The following is a 20179-nucleotide window of genomic DNA, read 5'->3' as shown; positions in this document are numbered from 1 at the left end:
CTGGCCAGGGTGAGAGGGCCACTGGCCTGTAAGGGTCTGGGGTGCCCGGCCCCTCCCGGGATGTACCGCCGTGACTCGGCGCCCCAAAACGCTGTGAGGAACCGGGCCCCGCCGGCGTTTCCCCGACCAGGGCTGCGGCTGCCGAGGTGGAGGGAAGTTGCTAAAGGTCAGAGAATGAGTCAGCAGCTGCGCTTGGCCTCCGCTCCGGCCTCTTCCCTCATTCATTTCATTAAAGACAGCGGTGGTAGCTTGGCTCCACCATGGTGGGGGAAAAATACGTTGGTTTTTTTTTAATCCAGGCAGGTTTATCGGTCCATTAGCGTCTCCCAAACATTCACGTACAGTTATTGCCAAAATAACAACCTGGTGGGGTTCGACGTTACTTCTGTTTTACTGACAGAGAAATGAGACGACAGAGAGTAGGAGATTTGCCCACTTACACCGTAACTGGGAGATGGCAGAGGTAAGGATGGACTCCTGAGGCCAAATCCTCATCGTCAACTACATTACTACGCATGATCAAATAAAAAGTAAATACACACACAATTCAGAAACAAATCAATAGGATTTTAGAAACCGATGCGGAGTTTTGAGATTTTGCAACTTGGGATTTTTCCAAGAAAAGCATTTCTTCCTTACTGTATTTTGATCATCGTCCCAATCACGTGAACGTGTCCTAAATCCTGAGCTTTTGTTGCAATTTGGTATCTACAACAGCTCAGACTTCCAGGCTTGTGTGAGAAAATAAGAAAAATAGAAACTTAACTTTTTCCATTTAAATAGAAATGGTTCTGCACTTTAGAGTTCTCTGCAAGTTTGGTGTCCCGCCAGACACGCTGTTAGTGGCCACTAGAGGGAACGCTGGTTTTATTCTTTCCACAATAACGGGTCTAACAGGGTAATGCAATTGAAAACAAAAATTAAATTTCACACCCCGAGATTGTACTGAGCATCAAAACACCCTCGGTATGCAGGTGGCATTGCCACATCGGTTTGAGAACTGGCTTGTCCAAGAAGGAGTAGTTTGCTTGTTAGTAAAGTTATTGCCATCTGTAGGCACTGTTTAAAGAGACACATTACTTTCAAAAACATGCAGTATCTTCTGCAGAGTGAATTGGAAATTACTACTTTTTATACATATATGTGCAAGTTTAGCTTAAAAAAAAAAAAAAGAGTAGAATGCTATGGAATTGAATTAAAAATCTTCTGTGCTTAATCACACAACAAACCAACCCTTTAGAGATAATTTTCCCTGTTTGAAAACACAAGTTATTTGAACAAATGCCCCCAGGAAAAATCTGAACATTAATGTTGAGATTCAACTATTAAGCGACTAGACAGCTTATTATAGTATCAACTATGTAACCCTACATCCCACAAGCTCAGATTTTTCCTATATTTGGAATTCAGGCTTTTCCTAAGTAATTGATCCTTCTTTATATAAGCAAGTTTTCATGGCATCTTCTCTCTAAAATACATTTTTTTAATACACTGAAAACTGGCAAGCCAGGAATCATCTTTTTTATACCACTCAGAATAAAATTAACTTTGAAGCTGTGTTCCTTCCTCCCCTTCCCTTTTCTCCTTTGATCTCCATTATACATCTAAACAGCCTTTAGGCTCTTTGGAGAGAGACCCAAGCTTCTTGGGTTTTTAATGAATTTTACTGTGGACCCTGCATTTCCAGATCAAGGCTTGGCAACAGACCTAGGTATGCAGATGTCTTCACTCTGCAAATAAGCTGCTCTGCTTGTGGTACAGCCACTTGCAAGGTAAAACTCAAGTTTTCTCTTCTGAAAGCTCAGTCTGCTGCAGCGTGGAAGGCCCCATCAGATTCTTCAGAAAACGACTGTGGGCCTAAAGGTTTGTACTGTGTTACAGAGCGTGTTTCCACCCCACTATGCACATTTTCTACCCAAAGGAAAAGCATTTTTCCCAAACTAAATGTTAAATCTATTTGCTGTGAAGGTTCACAGTCCTCACTGACATGTGAGTGTTGGGTGGGAAGCCCAGTCCGCTCAGATCCAGTGGCACAGATTCCAGACAGAGGTCTAGACAAGTAAGTACCACTGCTGAATTAGAGCCTCAACATCACACCATCCATGACATACCCAGAAAGCACAAAAATATGAATCCTACCTAGGACTGAGATCAAAATTCTGTAAAGATGAGTGTCTGAATTGTTTTAAGATTCTAAAACCAGACACATAACAGCTTTTCAAATCTAGCTTTTCTCCTCTGCATAGAGTAAATGAATATTTACTCAGTGAGTATGTAAGATAAAATGAGTAAGAGGACAGGTAGTCCATGTAGTAGATGGCAGAAGGGCACACAAAACTGTATCAAAGCTTACTTACTAACCCCCTTGGTATCTTCTAAATTTCAGAATTAAGATTATGTCAGTGCCATACTCCTTGCTCTGTACGCCTAGTCTCTAATTAAATCATTACTCCCCCTGCACACACCCTACCTTGCCTTACTCCATGCCCAAAATGAATAGGTGATCACAGAATGAATCAATACTGTGTAACACGGACATTGTTGGTAGCTTTGCTGATTCAGTTGCTTCTGCTGTTGTAAGAGTGGTTGAAAATAAGGTGTGGGATTGGGAAGTGTTAGTTGCGAGTTCTTGTCCCAGTACAACTGGCTTCCAAGAAGCACAAAATAAGCAGGAGAGACTACACAAACCAAATAAAGACAGAGATACATTTGCATCCTAGCTAAGTTACCTCTTAAAATTGCCAGCCACAAAGCTAAGAAACCACAAGGTAGATTTTAAAAATGCACAATATTACACTCCAAGTCATATTAGTAAAATACATATTATATATGTGTTTTATAGGTTATATAGGTTTGTGCCTATCTCTACTTTTAATCTCACCTGTCCAAAGCCAATGTCCTGTCCTGCCCTTACAACACAGCCGCTACTGCTGACACACAGCGTATCATTATTTTAATTCTGCTACAGGAGCTTTCACATCCACATGTAGACATTCACCTTCAGTAATTAACTAAATACCCCACCTTCTCTCTCCACCTTCCCAACGACAACTCTAGGCATGTCCACCCCTACATTTCACCTCTTTAATCTCCTCACAGAGGATGCTGTTGGGAATGCAGAGCAGAGGAACAGAGGACTTGTTGCTGCCAGGAAAGATCTTTTTTTCTTGAGTGCTAGAAGAAAAACTTCACTTGCTTCCTGCAGTGGTTCAAATTGGGGAGAAACAGAACAAATAACAGGCCAGAGAGGTGGTTTGTTGTTTTTTTTTTCTTCCAAGACAGGTCAGGAATTAATGAGAAATGTATTTCACGTCATTATGGCAAAGATTTGAGTTTTACCTAAACTTTTATCACCAATAAAGATAAAGCAAGACAAAAAATGACAACAGTATCAGGAAAAAAGGAAGACCTGATATATCAAGAAACAATCCAGAAGAGTAATAAATAAGAAAACCCTCTATCCCAGCTCAAAGCTTGCAGAGAAACAAGTCAAGAAGAGACTACAGATGATCTGTAGGTTCCCTCTATGCTGGCTGGTAAATTAAAATGCCAGGGAGTGTTTCTAGGCACTGGAATACAATAATTTGCACTCTAAATTGTTTTAGAATAGTCCTGGCATAGTTCTTGCATGGACCAATAGCAAATAATTTTGAGATATGGTTTGGGAGCTACCATAGACCAAGGACTATTCTCAGTTGGCCATCTGCATATGGCCACCCCATGTGGAAAGCTGGAAAAAAGCTTATAAGACAGCTTATAAATGAGCCCACACAAATACTGAAAAATAGTATGAATGTTGGTCATTCAGTGCCTCTGTACTAGCAAATAGTGTCAGGCACGTGAAACTTCCTACTATGGATGTAACCACACAGATGCAGCCCAAAACTCAAGGTACAGTGAAGCTAAGGTTGCTTAAGATAGTAACACCATCTGACTCCACAAGGACAAAGCAACAAAGAAAAAAAGAAGATACAGCTTGGTGATAAGTTGGATAGCTTTTTATCAGAACTCAGTTTCCAGCATCTTTGGAGATGTGAGTGAACAGGTCCCAGAGGCTTGCTCAGCTGCCAGGGATTAGTCCTCCACAGAGAGACCTGCACAGAGTGTTATCCTTTCCCAAACCCTCATAGCTGCTCAGCTGAAAAAATTCAATACTCTCAAAGAAGAAAGGACAAAGTATTCACACCATGCCATGATGCTATTTTTAGGTCATCCTAATTTAATTTACTTAAATAAAGAAGGCTGAGTCAGCAGATACTGTCTCAATGGCCTACTGTAACCTCGTGTAAGAGTTTTCACATGGTCTTGACTGGGCACAGTTTCCTTTATGAAATAGTTTGGCTTTTCTCTCTTCCCCATTCCCCCATACATACATATACCTCTACCAGTTTGAAGGAAGAAACACAACCCTACGCATGGTATTCATGGCAACATCATTACGGTACTCCAGCTCAGCTTGATTTGCCGTTGTAGAAGAGACAGGGACAGGACAAAGGGGATGAAGAAGGGAGTCACCGCCCAGACAACCAGACCACTGCGTCCCAGCACTCCAGTAACTCCACTTGGCTTACATACTGCCACTTACCCCTACTGCCACTGTTTCTTCACCTGGCTGTCAGAAAAAAGAGAGAAATGGGGTGAAGGAAGAGACAATGTTAAAATGTAATTTTCTTTGGGCTTTTCATATCCTACCAAGATTATTCAGCTTCCCTTCAGTCCATGAAGTGAGAGTGTCCAACCTGTTAAGCACCCTTCTGTGCCAAAAAGTAGATTAAGAATTAGAAACAGCCTTGGTATATATCTGAAGGAAATCCAACTCTCAGAATTATTTGAAAATGATCCTAAGTTTTCTAAGACAGTCAACAGCACAGATCTGCACATACTCAGCATACAAAGAGGCAATTCCTCCCAGAGAAAACTGCAGTAATACATATTTGGGGACTAAAGACAAAGGGAAGTATCTTAGAAATCCAAAAAATACACCCTATCACCGTCATGTGTATGAATGGATAAAAAGAGCTTTGAACTAACATAAAACCTTTAGTGAGAGCGTGTAAGAATGTCCATGCTGTGGCAAACTGACTTTCAGCAAAGCACTTTATTCAGCAAAAGCTATCACATGCAGCAAGTGTCTGAAAAAAGAAGACTAGGAATTTGATGTGCGAGGTCTGTGAAGGATGACCAGCAGATACTGATTTAGCACATCTGGAAACTCTTTGTATTAAAAAACAACAATGCTTGCCACGGAAAGTGTGTCATAAACTGAAAAAAAATGACACGAATCCTGGTGTCACTGACCCCAGAGTCACCTTACAGAAAGCTTAAAGCACCAAACATTTCAAACAAAACAGAACAAAACCACCAAAACCAAAACAAACCCGCTGGTCCAGCAAGGACCAGAATAGTCCTTACTGAATACAAAAGACAACACAAGGAAAGAAGATGGAGTGACAGTGGTTTAGGTTGTGGATGGTTTCACAATGCTCTTCACAGCTTTGCCCCAAGACTTCACAATCAGTCACTTCTGGACCTCAAACAAGAGATCCAGAAGGGAATTATTTCAGAGTGTTTATTCCAGATGAACTTGAATGAAATCTCATGAAGCACGAACAAATGACATTTAAAAAGTGACAGCATCAGCACTAGGACCAAGGAAGCCTGATTTCCTCAGGGTTTGTGTCTTGTGATCGACTGAGGGCTGTGGTCAAATTTTTTTCCCATGGTTAAGGCATTTGTAAACACTTGCTGCCATGTGGATTCTCTTTTGCACAGTAACATGGGAGCCCATGAATGCCTTTCTCACACAGGATTTCTCTCAGGCTTTTCTCTCCTCACTCAGTGGGGAAAATTTTCAACAAACTCATTGGAGCATTTTTAAATTATTTTTTTTCCCCCTCTTTAGAACTTAGCCATCTGTCAAACTCATTTAAATCATCTGCAGAATTAAAAATTGCTGGTGAGGTTGGGGAGAGAGGAGAGAAACAAACCAACACATAGGTGCCAAGTAATTGCCAAAGCTCCATTCCTGTAGCGACCCGACTACAAAAAGTATAATAAAAATCTTTTAATAACAGAAGCATCTGGTAATCTAAGTATGGACACACTGTCTCATAAGCTAAATATCACGTAGTATTGTTTAAAATTATTAGAGCTAGCTACTTTTTTTGAGAGAGACCATTAACAATCAGTGACTTGGTATGATTTTCTTCTTAGGATGAACACTTGCCACATTTATGACACGAACACTGGCATGCCTGAAGCATACATATGAATAAATTTAGGAGAAACCCCAAGTGCTGACTGATCAAGGGTATAAAGATTTGGACGAAACTTACAAAGCAACAGTTTATTACTGTTGGTTAAACTCCTCTGAATTCACCAACAAAGAAAATTCCAGAAATCATCCAGTCCCCAAGAGCAACACAATAAAACCGCTGCAACATGAAGCTGTACTTCAGGACTCAGAAAATCCAGAGTCTCTGATTATCTTAAATTTGTCACTCCACAGCTTCTTCCCAGCTAAAAACTACAAGCAAATCATCAAATACAAAGGCCTCCAGGCTGGATGAGGCCTTGAGCAACCGGGTCTAGTGGAAGGTGTCCCTGCTGATGGCAGGGGGGTTGGAACTAGATGATCTTTAAGGTCCCTTCCAACCTACACCATTCTATGATTCTATGATAAAGTAGCTATGACAATAATCACACCAACACCTCATCTATCCTGAGTAGCCAGAGCACCAGCATAGCATCATTTATGAGGATCAACATGAAAGTATTATGAATTGTGAATGTTTTAATAAATGAATATAAATACGTCACTTGTAACTTTATGATAATGTAATTAAAACACAACAATATCGATAAACATAGCTTTTTATATATAAAAGTGTCGTTTATTGTAAGGAAACTTTAAATATAACCAACAATATTGAAAATATCGTGACTGGCATTTATGGCCTTGATTGTAGTTTACTGCCATACAAGTAATTTCTAGCATTTTTCTTAATCACATCAAGCTAGTGCAAAATATAGGTAGCTTTCAGAGATTAAGCATACAGAATGACAAAAGTGTAGATTTTGATTACCTGATATTTCCTTCTAGTATAACAGGCTTTTCTTTTTTCCATAAATCAAAAGTACAAAGGCAAGTTATCATATGTGCAATTTTTTGTACCAGGTTTCTAGGTAAAAAAAAAATTACATTTCTAAATTTTGCTTAGATTCATTTTTTTAAAATCTGATTTATAATTTATACCATACTGTATGATATAAATTATACATTGTTATCATATTATATAATCATAATTTCATACATGTATGATTATATAAATTGTCAGAACATATAACTAACTGTAGGATAATAATTACGTCAACATACACGAATATATGGCATTAGAAAAGTCATTATCCAAGAAGGAAAAATGTTGTAATTCAGGCATTTGAAACAGGGCACAAGCAGCTTTCCTACAATTCTTATAGTACCATTTTGGCAGAAATACTGCCAATCGCCATTATGTGCACTAGCTTTCTATGTACACCAACAGATAGGTCAGTAAGCAGGATTAAAATTGGACTGTGCCTGAAATTTCCAGTCACAGACCCTTATAAGCAATGAGCCCTGTGCTCCTAATTAAGATTATATTCTCTCTCCTCAGTCTCAGAAGGTATCCCATGCTATTATAGCTAAAAATATATTATTTTATGATGGCCTACAGGTTTTTGAAAGCAGGACGTGTTAGCTTTAACAATGACATACTTGCCAGACTTGTGCAAAGCTTCTGAAGTATTGATTTTTCAAATTAATAACATTTTTGTACTTCCAGATAAGAATTTTTCAAGTACAAGCTTAGTTTTGCATGGCTTTCAATATCAATCATTTCAGTAATTGAATCTGGTCTTTGATAGCTAAGATTAGACTGCAAGAAGAGAGATATACAGAGATAATTTCATTTGAAATAGGTAAAAGATTAAACAGATTAAAAAGGTGAGATCTAAAAAAAAAAATTAACTAGAGAACAAGCATAGATAGAGAAGACAAAATACATAAATATAAAACAAGGGAAAGAGAAAACAGCAGAGGTTATGTATGATTAGGTAGAACATGACAATGACCTATGCCTTTGCTTTTAAAGCATTAAGGTTAATTTGTCAGCTGTCCTCACTCTAGACTGTACAGAATGCATGTAACTAATAAAAAAATGCAGTTTATTGCAAAAATATACAAGTCCTCCAAATTGCATAAGATATTACAATGTCGTGCTGAAACATGACATGTACACAAAGAGGACTTTAAAACGAATTACAAAATGTTAAAAATCAGATCTGGGTCATGAGCGTTACACAAAATGCATTGTCATGCTTTATCTTACGATTAGTCTTGTGATTCACTACATCTGTGATAAATGCAACAGAAAATCATGACAACTGTCATAGTCAGAAAGTAGTATCTACTGTATATCTTCTGTATTAATACATATAAACACTTTGTGGGCACTAATACTTCCAACATATCACATTCAAACTAACAGTCTTTCCAGAAAAGTTGTAACCTTTTTGAAGAACAGAAGCTGGTTTAACAAGTTCATCGCATGTGGGTTTTCTCAAATCTACTCTTCAAGGAAATGCCATGTTAAAGGACTTGATTTTCAAAGGTGCTGTGCTACTACAGGTTGTCTTAATGCCAGATGGAACCATCAATGCAAAGCACTTTCAAAAATCAAGTCCACAATTTATTAAATTCCTATTTCATTTACCGGTATTTCCACTGTAGTACATCCAAAAAATACCCCACACCCACTCTTAAAATCACAGAAAATGCGTGGCATCTATAGGAAGAAAGACAATTTCTCAGTGGACTAACCAGTACTGTGCTATATTCTCATAACAGATCTTGTTGCTCCAACGTTTAGTTCATGCACTGGGATCGGCAATGTCCATGTTTGTTCCAAACAGAGCAACTAGCTGCTCCTCATAGTTTGCAATGTTTCTTTTCAGAATTTCCATACAAGGTCCCAAAAGCCTTTCAAATGCCTGCACATCCATAACTAAGACAAAAGGGGAGAGAAAGGGAAAGAATATAATGTGCTCATCAGTTGCAGACACAAATCTTGATGCTTATGACATTCCAATGTAGAATTTTAAATAACAGGACAGATACTACTGAGGCATACGCTTTGTTTGCACAGAAGTGAACCACTTACCATAGCATAACCAAGATCAAACAACACATTGTTGTCTTGAAATTTCATTAATAAACTTAGAATTTGCTGGGTTTCTCATCTTGAAAACATTTTCATATTAAGATTTATGTGACCCAAGAGCTGCTGAAGGAGTTTGGAGGGGCCTGGATTCCTCCACAGAATACAATTTTAAGACCATCGAGATTTTAAAAACCCACATTCTTTGCTGATGTTGTTGCCTGTATTTGGGGTCTACTTTAGCATATTTCCTTGCTATTTGCTTCTTTCTACTCACAGAGGAAATTGTAATAGAAAATTATTTCCCAGCAAACGTACAAAAAGTTGGAGACAGTAATCCACATGCAATGTCAATGTATAGCTGACCGGAGTATTTTCTTTACCTGATCACATAATGTTATCCTCTATAGTTGTAGCCAATAGGCCAGGGAGGAAACATCATACTTAACCAGCTTCCAACCTGGTGGCCTGTAGTCTTTTGGTTCCTAAGAAAAGTTCAAGACCTCTTCTATTTAGGAAGTGCCAGAGATCTTAGCAACTCATCCATACTGGGTAATGACACTCCTCCTCACCACTGCCTCTTATTCTTTCCTCTCTGTCATCTTTGCTCTTTATTGTCTGATCACCTCTGTGTATTTGGAGATAAGGATTTAAAAAAATAGTACCTCTACAAGTTAGTGAGAAACTTTTTGGTTACTGGCTTGGTAATCAAACTGTCATTCAAAAATGCCAAATCTGTCTTTGCAGTTGGCAGTTTTCCCTTAATTAGATACAAATATTTAGGAGCTAAACATTAGATCATGAAAAGCAATGGATGCAAAGGGCTGTCTATGAGCACAGCGCCTATGGTCTTTGCTTTTCCCGTGCCTGAGGCTATGGTGTGACAGAATGATTAAATTAACATCTTGTGAAGACAAAGACTTTGTTAAATCTTAAGTCATGGTGATAAAGCAGGACAGGATTTTTACCATAATAATTTCTTGCATGAGGGTCAGTGTACTGCGAAAAGAAATATTTTCACTTTCTGCAGAGTATTAGACATTTATCTGATAGCTAAGAATGGTTTGCAGCAATATCTGTACTGTCCTGAAACAATTTTTACTTCCATGCAATCAGAGAACTGTTGTAGAATTTGTGTTTAATACCAGTTATCAACTGCAAATAATTTCTGCAGGTAGATACATAAATAGGAGTGCACAGTAATAGATGATGTACTTAAACAGTCTTATTTGGGTAAATGTAATTAAATCTTATATTCTGAAGACAGAGTTCACAATAACAACAGATTCAGTTCAACAACCACATAGATTATGTATCGTTTTATATTAGATATAAAATATGATTGAATAATACCTAAGCATTTGACAGTGCCAAGAGCAAATGCAGAAGCGGCTCGTGGTTTGTTAGTTACAAGAGCAAGTTCTCCAAAATACTGTCCTCTTGAGCATCGAGCTATTTCAACTGCTCCATTCTCTTCTACATCTTGTTTACCCTGAAAAAACAGGTAAAAAAAGAAAAAGGGAGAGAATGAAAGAGATTTGCTGAACTCAGGATCACATAAGCAAAATTAGTAACAATGGTAGCATTACTGTTTAACACTTAGAATACATAAAGATTAAAAAAAATATATATATTTGTTTCAGGGATGTTTACCTTCCTTGTCATTATAATCCTTACTTCTCCAGATTCCACAATGAAGAAAGAATCAGCCAAGTCACCCTGTAGAAGAAAAAAAAAAATAAAGTGAGTAAAGGAAATGTGAAATTTCCTTTTTAGTTTCATGGTAATATTAAAATATTTGCAGCCAGCGCCTTGAAGCTCATCTTTTTGATACCTGTTGCAAAAGAAATAATTTCTAATGTGAAAACCATACTCAAGGCACATAATAACCAAAACATCTATACCGAACTGACAGCAATGCCTTTTCATGCCAAGATGTAGCTGACTGTGCCTTATACACAAAGCAGAGAAAAACAACGTTATGGAAGCTTTTAGGATCGCTACTCCTGTTTCTCTGCCTTTGTATTCCTTCTAAATTATTTCCCTTACAGAGTTACCAGTATAAAAAGCCTCCAAGAGCTATCTGATATTCAGTAATTATTTTGGAGCAAGACAATCTCGGTTGCCTGCCCTGAAGAGTTTACTGCTGCATTCTTCTTCGAAAGATTACAATATTTTAACAACAAAACCAAGGTAAGTCTTCAGTGCTCCTTATTGCAAGCAATCATTCTTCTATATAGTTTGAATTTCTAAGTGTATGAAAAATGTTGACTCCTTTACTCATATCAACAAAGAGGGATGTTTTTCAAAGTACCGTAAGTTAAAAATTAGCTTCTGAAGCAAAATAATCACCCCTCTTAGATCCAAAATTCATTGGTTTTGTTTCATTTGACAAAGAAAAACATAGTTTAAAAGTATGTATTGTCTGTAGATAACATGGTAACTGTTACCCCTATTGGAAAAGAAAAACTGAAACTAGAAATAAACTGTACCTGAGCAATGATTTGTTCTCCATCTTTGTACACTTTGGTGCCAATCACATCAACCACTTTTAAGCGCTCAGATACCTTCATTTAAAAAAAGAGAATGTCAGAAATACTTGGTTGACATTACACTATTATACTTAGAAAGCCCTTTCATATTTCTTTCCATGAATAGCACAGAATAGCATATCTTTATTTTCCTGGTTTGATAATCATTAAAAAAAGGAAAAACTGCTGAATAGTGTTCCAGAGGGTATATTATAGTCTTAACAGCTAGATGTTCTGACAGAGATTCCATCCCAAGTCTTCAAAAGTTATTTTCAGAAAAGCATGCATGTAAAAATATAGCTGTTAAATGAAAATATTTTTAAATTCCCTAAGTCATTGTTTAATTTTATTGGCTGATATCTAGTAAAATTAAGCTTAAGAAAATGAAGGTAAAGGTGGTTTGGTTTTTTGTTTGTTTCTTTTTTGGTTTGTTGCTTGGGGTTTTTTTTAAATACAATATTAACAATAGTTCTTTATCCTGAAAATGTATAACTATAAAAAATATGATCTTTCTCCAAAACAAAAGTATGTAAAATTTTATGGTGGAGAAAAAATTAATTCCAGATTTAAACTCTACTGAAGCAGAATCTTATCAGGTACCTCTGATACCGCCATTAAAATAATGCAATATAAATCTTACTTCTAAAGATTTAAGGAATGGCAGTGACTCAATAAAATTTTCATACATTCTTCTCTTTTTGGCATTATTTTTTACGATGATTCTTCGGAACGTTACCCTGTCCTGTAAACACAAAGAGAAAAAGAGAGTTTATTAACAGAAAATACATATGTAGTATAAAATACTCCAGAAATGGCTGAATATGTTCTAATTACCAAATTTTAGTCACTCAATGGAGCCATCAAACTAGCTGGCTAGTCTCCCCATACAGCAGTTGAGAAAGATTCCTCTAGAGGTCAATCAAGAGCTCCTAAAGCTAAGCTCCTGATCTGAATTGATTCACGTTGTGAAGTTGTGAAAAGCTTCTCTGCCCTTCCTCAGAGAACACGTACAGGATTTACATGTGGCGAGTAGAGAGTTTACCTTAAACAGGTTGGCTACCTAATGAATGCTGAGTGGGTAACTTAAGATATTTAAGAAATCCTTGATATTTAAGAAATCCTCAATATTTAAATACTGAATATACAAAGTTTATTCATTATCCTGAGGTCCCATACATAATTGATATGTATGCAAAGAGGTTTTTATCTTATTATGCAAACAAAACCAAAATACATGAGTCTGGGTCTTAGGTCACAGTCCACTTTCTGCTATTTCAGCAGAACAAGACTCACTGCTGCCCTAAACAGCCATGGGGACAATCGTTAGTATTTGGCAAGCCAAGTGAAGCAGACAGATGGAAAAACTACATGTATACTGTCTTCTTCTCTTAACGTCCTCTGACTGTGTCCTGGTGACAGACACGAGGTGAAATGCTCTGCAAGCCTTCACTGCTACAGGTGGGACTTGCTGGCCAATACAACCCAATCCAATTTAAAACCATTCTTATAGTGTCCTAAACTCTGCCATGATCCCCAAAGTCACATGGATTAAGTTGGTGAAAAAACATGCTCTTCACTTCAACAGGAAAATACTGTCTTGGGATCAGTCATTAGATTGGCGTGTATGTCTCAAAGAAGATGGCTATCCCAGTTTTACTCTTTTGGTAAATTCTATTACTGTTGTCAAAGATCCAGATAGTATAACATTGATAAATAACCTAATATTTTAATTTTACTCTGGAACCAAAGGCATTTCCTGTCAAGATGTGGGAAAATATTTTATATATGAGTCTAAGTAATTGTCAAGTGGTTTGCAATTTGGGAAATTATCATTAAAATAGAATAAAATAAAATGCTTTTTTAAAACCTCAGTGTTTTCTTAAGTCTCACATTTGCTTCTGCAGATTCTGGAAATAAGATAGTATTGTCTTGGGAGTTCTCAGTTTTAAAATTAAACTTTCTAAAATTGTAATTCATTTTTTTTATATAGCATACCAGTGCAGTTTATGTAAAATAATTAAAACAAATAATATCTTAAAACAAATATTTCACTTACCAAACCCCAGATGGCACCAGGAGAGGTAGCTATTATTGTAGCTGCTCTGGGTGTATTGTACATTAAGGCCAACTCACCAAAGCTTCCTCGGTTATCATAGGTTCCAACACACCTCCCAACGCCGTCACATTTTACATAAATATCATATGTACCTCTGTTAATAAAATATAGAAATACAGTGAGTAGAATCCAGTCCTGGTCTTTGCTAAATAGTCTCTTACTATATTTTTTTAATATAATGAATTCCAAAGATAAAGCATTTGAAATATACATTTGCTTGTTTAAATTATATTAAACATGTTGCAGAGACATCACAATCACTTCCATACATAGTAAAAGCAGTTCCTTTTTAAAGGGAAGGATAGGATTATTAGTTTTTACATTAACTCAGTTTAGAGATAGACTGGATTTACAGTGATGTATTGATCACCAGGATCAATTTATTAGAAATTAAAATCTAACATTATCTGTTACTTAATTTAAACACACTAAATACCAATATAACAAGTCTTTGCAAAAATTGCTATGATATGATCACTGAAATAATAATACAAATTATTCACATATAAAATATTTTAAAGTAGTAATTTATAATATAATAAATAGGGGAGATGCAGGAAACAGAAGGAATATATATGAAAAGCAACATAAGATTATGAAATAAAGATATGTATTTATCTAATACATTGTGGTTTCCTTCTCACTATCATTAAATTAGTAACTTGTTATTGTTTTGTGAATGCAGTAAAATTTGGTATCTTGAAAAACATGATACAGCCATCCCCACCAATGCTGAGCCATCATTTTGTTCAGTGGTGATTATTTGTATGGTACATGTTGATAAATCATGTGAATTTAATGCGAAAACATGTACAATTATTTCATCGATAAAGGACTTGGAGGTGATTCACTGCACCTAAAAACTGGAAGGCTGACAGAATATCATGAAGTGCCTGCAGGTTTTTGGCTAAGAGATGACAAACTGTAACCTCACAAAGATGAAAAACATTGACTCTAAAGCAAAGAATCCTGACACACTTCTATGATTGAATATTCCAGTTGGAAGGGACCTACAGCAATCACCTAGTCCAACTGCCTGACCACTTCAGGGCTGACCAAAAGTTAAAGCATGTTGTTAAGGGCATTGTCCAAATGCCTCTTAAACTGACAGCTTAGGGCATCAATCACCTCTCTAGGAAGCCTGTTCCAGTGTTTGACCACCCTCTTGGTAAAGAAATGGTTCCTAATGTCCAGTCTAAACCTCCCCTGGCGCAGCTTTGAACCATTCCCAGTGTCCTGCCACTGGATCCCAGCGAGGAGAAATCAGCACCTCCCCTCCTCTACATCCCCTCCTCAGGAAGCTGTAGAGGGCAAAGAGCAACCTCTTTTTCTCCAAACTAGACAAACCCAAAGTCCTCAGCCACTCCTCACAGGACTTTCCTTCCAGCCCTTTCACCAGCCTTGTTGCCCTCCTCTGGACACATTTGAGTACCTGAACATCCTTCTTAAATTGTGGGGCCCAGAAATGCACACAGTGTTCAAGGTGAGGCTGTACCAGTGCTAAATACAGCAGGACAATCACCTCTTTTGACCAGCTGGTTATACTGACCTACACTGACCAAAAGCCTTTGCATCTATTTTAGAGTTCTAGCACGATATTCCTCTCAAACACTTTCATAAATCACTGTGTTAGCCTAAAACTAAAGGTACAAATAAGAAAATGTGTTTTGGGACTAACTGACTGGAGCCTGTGCCAACAGACTAGTGAAAGATGCCAGAGTAAATGCTTTTCCTAACTCATTGGATTGAGCAGTAAGAAATATCTAGGATTTTACTTAGTTACCTGCCTTTTCCAGTACAGCTCTGCAAATGAAGAGTAGTGACTTAACTACTCAAGGTCTAATAATGTTCATGTGAATGAGATAATGAATGAGTCTACAGACAGTAATGAAATGCTGTAAGATTTCAAATATTGTAGTTGTAAAACTTTTTCCCATTATGTTTTGTGTTAGATCTCTTTCCGTGTGGGGGAAAAAAAAATCTTTGGGATCTAGCAATACAGAAAGAGGACAGGGACATATTTCCATATGAAAAATCTGCCTCCTTCCAAAAACACCTCTCTATAGCTCAGACAGAGATGTACTGGTTCATGTGTGTTTTTTTCTTTTTCTCCCATGCAAACATAAGTAAGAGTTAAATCAAGTATGTAGATAAATAAATTTTTCTCAGTGGACTTTTGCATAATACTTTGTGCTATAATAAGACAAAGCAATTCACCTATCAATGACGTAGAAGTTGTCACCATCATCCCCTTGATCAATGACATGTTCCCCTCCTTCAACCAGCTTTTCAAACATCGCATCCAACACCTGAGACATCTGTTCCTATTTAAAAGGACACAAAGGCAAGAAATTATAATCTGTTTTTAAAAATTTTACTCTTCAAATTAACCATTCAGCCTCCCAAATATGCAGATAAAGCTGAGAGATATAAAAATATTTGTGCTACAGAAATGTGTGGATCAATCAGAAAGTTGTATTCAGTACTAGCTTTTTCTTCTTCCAGTGTTCAGAGCCCAGCTTCCCTTTTTGTCCCTGCCGATGGTAACGTAGATATTACCTGCAATATAAATTACTCGTATGCATCCAAAGATAGAATTTCACTCTTCAGAACAGCATAACATTATACAGTTAAAAGAAAAAAACGTATCCCTTATTGCAAAAAATATACTTACCTGGTTTTGTCTCTAGAAATATTTTACAGAATTTAAAGTTTCAAAATTATTGTAAAATTTTGTAAATGTAAATATTTGTAAATGTAAATATTTGTAAAATTTGTAAATGTATGTTTTGAAAGTCTAAATTACACAATGCCTGCACAATGTTGGGATGGATGTAACCATAAAGGTCTGCAGTGCTTTAGTTCACTAAGAAAATACTGGACTCCTTAGGAAGTAGGAATTTACACATGGATATAAAACTATGTTTTAAATTTGAATGGAATACAAATGTTTAGAGAGAAATGTTAACAGACTAACAAATGTCAACATCTGAATTATGACTGTCTAATAGCAAAACCAAATCACTGCTTGCATAATTTGTCTTGTTTGGTGTAAATCTGCTAAAACTTTACTATTCACATAAAAATACCCAAACACAGTTCATTGTGGATTAATGATATGAATCCTAAAAAGATAACTTAATAATTCAGATTTTATTTTCAGTTTAGCCAGCAATATGTCTAAAATTCTGACAAGAAACACAAAATTATCCTCTACTTTTTGAAACTTATTAAGTATGTAACATACTGGAATAAGTAGGTTTTAGTGAAAACCACTGTAAAGAAAGCCTGTAGATTTAGATCCCCACACATTTTACAATGGTTCAATTCATACCATTTCCAGCCACTGAAAAATGGCATTTGCCTTTCCAAACAAGACCAGCCTAAGCCAGACCTCTAGAATCCTTCTGCAACCTATGGACAGATAAACCACACTAGATAGCTCAGAATCATTGTCTAGATTCTCCCTTCTTTCCTCTGATGATAGAGAGATCTACTGTAACTCCCATTTAGACAGTTTTTAGACAGATGAAATTAGGTAGAATGAATTCTCAAAAGTTTTAAAAATATCAGTGGTACCATGTTATCCAAGCCTTTTCAAAAAAACGGAAACTAAATACAGTTTTACTTCACAGAGTTCATTGTGTGTGGGCACAAAGAACAACAGAATGCCAGCATCCATCCTCAGTACAGCTGATCATGGTAAAATACAGTAAGACATCACACAGACTACCTAGGCCAGCAAGGAATCAATCTGTTATCATCCACAGAATTAATTCTGTTTTTTTGTAAAATTGTGCAGTCTGAAAGCTTTTCTTTCTTACACCACTTCTGGTATGAAACAAAAAAAAAAATACAAAATGGAAACAAGAAAAGGTTTTTTATATCAGCGTTTGTAAATCTCCTAGGTATAATGCTGTGGTAACCTTGTAATCCATATGCTAAAGAATGATACTTTATAAACATGATGAAATTTATAGAAAATGTGAAGTATTAAACATGCATGTTGCAAAATCTTTGTGACTTCTGCTAAAATTTCATTATCTTAATACAGCTTTTCAAATAGAATCATGGAATTATAGACTCATAGAATGGTTTGGGTTGGAAGGGACCTTTAAAGGTCATCTAGTCCAACCCCCCTGCAGTGAACAGGGACATCTTCAACTAGATCAGGTTGCTCAGAGCCCCGTCCAGCCTGACCTTGAATGTTTCCAGGGATGGGGCATCTACCACCTCTCTGGGCAACCTGTTCCAGAGTTTCACCACCTTCACTGTAAAAAATTTCTTCCTTCTATCTAGTCTATCTACCCTCTTTCAGTTTAAAACCATGATCCCTTTTTTCTATTGCAAGTGCCTTGCTAAAAACTTTGTCCTCATCTTTCTTATAGGCCCCCTTTAAGTACTGAAAGGCCACAATAAGGCCTCCCTGCAGCCTTCTCTTCTCTGAGCTGAACAACCCCAACTCTCTCAGCCTTTCCTCATAGGAGGGGTGATCCATCCCTCTGTTTTTGTGGCCTCCTCTGGATCCACTGCAACAGGTCCATGTCTTTTCTAATAAAGCATTTGTTTTTCTTAAGGATAATGCATTCCACAAATATAAAGTATCAAAATGAAAGTTTAACTCATTGAAGTATGATTGTTTATATAATGTTTGTTTACATACTCTGGTTAATACACATAGTGGTATTTTTTGTTTATTCTAAACTGTGAAGTTTATAAATGCTTAGAGAAAGGAACATTTTTGAGAAAATTCTGGGAACCTTGGGTTGTTGCCATGAAAGCATACTTTGATCACCATCCTTTGTGATAGAGGTGATTGAAATATTTTTATTTCAACTTCCCTAAAAGCAAGGTGGCTGAATGGGAAATTAGGTTTTCTGAAAGACACATTCACAATACAAACCAAATTCATGTACCAAGATTTTCTTTAGAAAGATTTTTTTTTTTTTAAGTGTAGCTACTGAATTTCTTGCAAAAAGTCTTTGTAACAATTGGACTTTTTAAGACAGAGTTTGATTTCACAAAATAATTTACCATACAAGTGAATAAACATGCCATAGTTACAGTCATCATTACAATTGCTTTTGCTTTCAAGTGCAGATTTAACTGCTGAGAACCAGGGGTGCAAAGAAGCATTAGTTCCCTCACCAGCATCAGCCAGCATGATATATCCCCACATATCACCTAAACTGGAGATGATATGGTTTTCTTTCCTCTCTTACTTAGACCAAGACAGTACCTACCCTGGTTTTATACTAGCTTAAATGAACTGTGCTAGTAAAGTTCTTTTGCATATTTAGATCAGTCAGAATCAGAGATTACAACTATGAAGTACAAACTCAACAGGAGCAGGGGATGGACTCAAGCACTGACGTGGTATAATGTGGGCTGGTTTGCTCTTGGTGCAATTGTCAGCACAGCTGGTACAGTTTTGGTTTGTGCCAGCTATCACTCCTACCAAACCCTGATCACGGCTTGGAGGAGTGCTTGAATCAGGGCTTCTTCCTAGTAAAAGTAAAACCACCTTCATTTGGTGGGGTTAGGAGGAGAGGAAGTTGCAAGAGAGTTTAGCTGTACGTATGTATGTCATACTGCACTGCATGGCCTCAGGGACAGAGAACGTCCTCTGCTCTAGTTTGTTGTTAACGATTACTGAACTGAATAAAGGTGACAAGAATGGAAAATTTAAAAATAATCTACTGCAGACAGTCAAACTCTGCCTTTGGGCATCCTTCTTAATTTCCTGACAAACAAAATCTGTATTTCTACTCAATCAAGTGACATTTTCCCTGTAATTAAAGCCTTCAAAATACTGAGCTAAGGAAACATTTAATATCAAGGTCATGTGACTATGACTGATCACTATCAAAAACAGTTAGCATGTATTCCTTGATTTTTAGTACCAAAACGTGTAAATTAACTCCACAACCTCTCTGGGCAACCTGTTCCAGCATTCGAACACCCCCACAGCAAAAAGACTTTTCTTATTGTCCTGGTTTTCAGCTGAAACAGAGCTGGGTTTCTTTTTCAGTAGTTACTCCCTATGGCCTGTCATCACTGTCACTGCACCAACTCTAGCAGTCCCCCACTATCTTGTGCACTGTTTCCAGTTCCCCTTCAAACTCCCATCTGCAAAAACTACCTCAACTGCAAAGTCTCTGCTAGTTTGTCCTGTTTGCTGTGATTTGCGAGCTCTCTCTCCTCAACAGCAGTTATAGTCATGAACACTTCACTAGAGTCTGACGCTCTCTGACAGTCTTCATGTGCTAAATATTCTAAACACACACACACTCGTGACAAAAAGTAGTTGCCTTGTCTTCCCTTTTATCCTATGG

The 20179-nt window shown here is 37.1% G+C and overlaps 1 protein-coding gene across 1 annotated transcript in view; it reads right to left on the bottom strand.

The window, feature by feature from the left end:
* Positions 1-8779: 8779 nt before the first annotated feature.
* The window catches only part of LOC104519003 (cAMP-dependent protein kinase type II-beta regulatory subunit), a 34087-nt gene continuing 22687 nt past the window's right edge, over positions 8780-20179 (bottom strand). Inside the window, exons 4-10 of the mRNA XM_029086677.1 lie at positions 16062-16168; positions 13785-13938; positions 12369-12470; positions 11690-11764; positions 10851-10916; positions 10551-10689; positions 8780-9044 (exon numbers count right to left, since the gene is read on the bottom strand). Of these exons, the coding sequence (XP_028942510.1) occupies positions 8911-9044; positions 10551-10689; positions 10851-10916; positions 11690-11764; positions 12369-12470; positions 13785-13938; positions 16062-16168 (777 nt within the window). The 3' untranslated portion in view covers positions 8780-8910. The remainder of the gene's footprint in view (positions 9045-10550; positions 10690-10850; positions 10917-11689; positions 11765-12368; positions 12471-13784; positions 13939-16061; positions 16169-20179) is intronic.

The sequence above is a fragment of the Antrostomus carolinensis genome, unplaced genomic scaffold (assembly GCF_000700745.2).
Source record: "Antrostomus carolinensis isolate BGI_N321 unplaced genomic scaffold, ASM70074v2 scaffold2069, whole genome shotgun sequence".
Lineage (NCBI taxonomy): Eukaryota > Metazoa > Chordata > Aves > Caprimulgiformes > Caprimulgidae > Antrostomus > Antrostomus carolinensis.
This window is presented reverse-complemented; position numbering and strand designations above follow the sequence as displayed.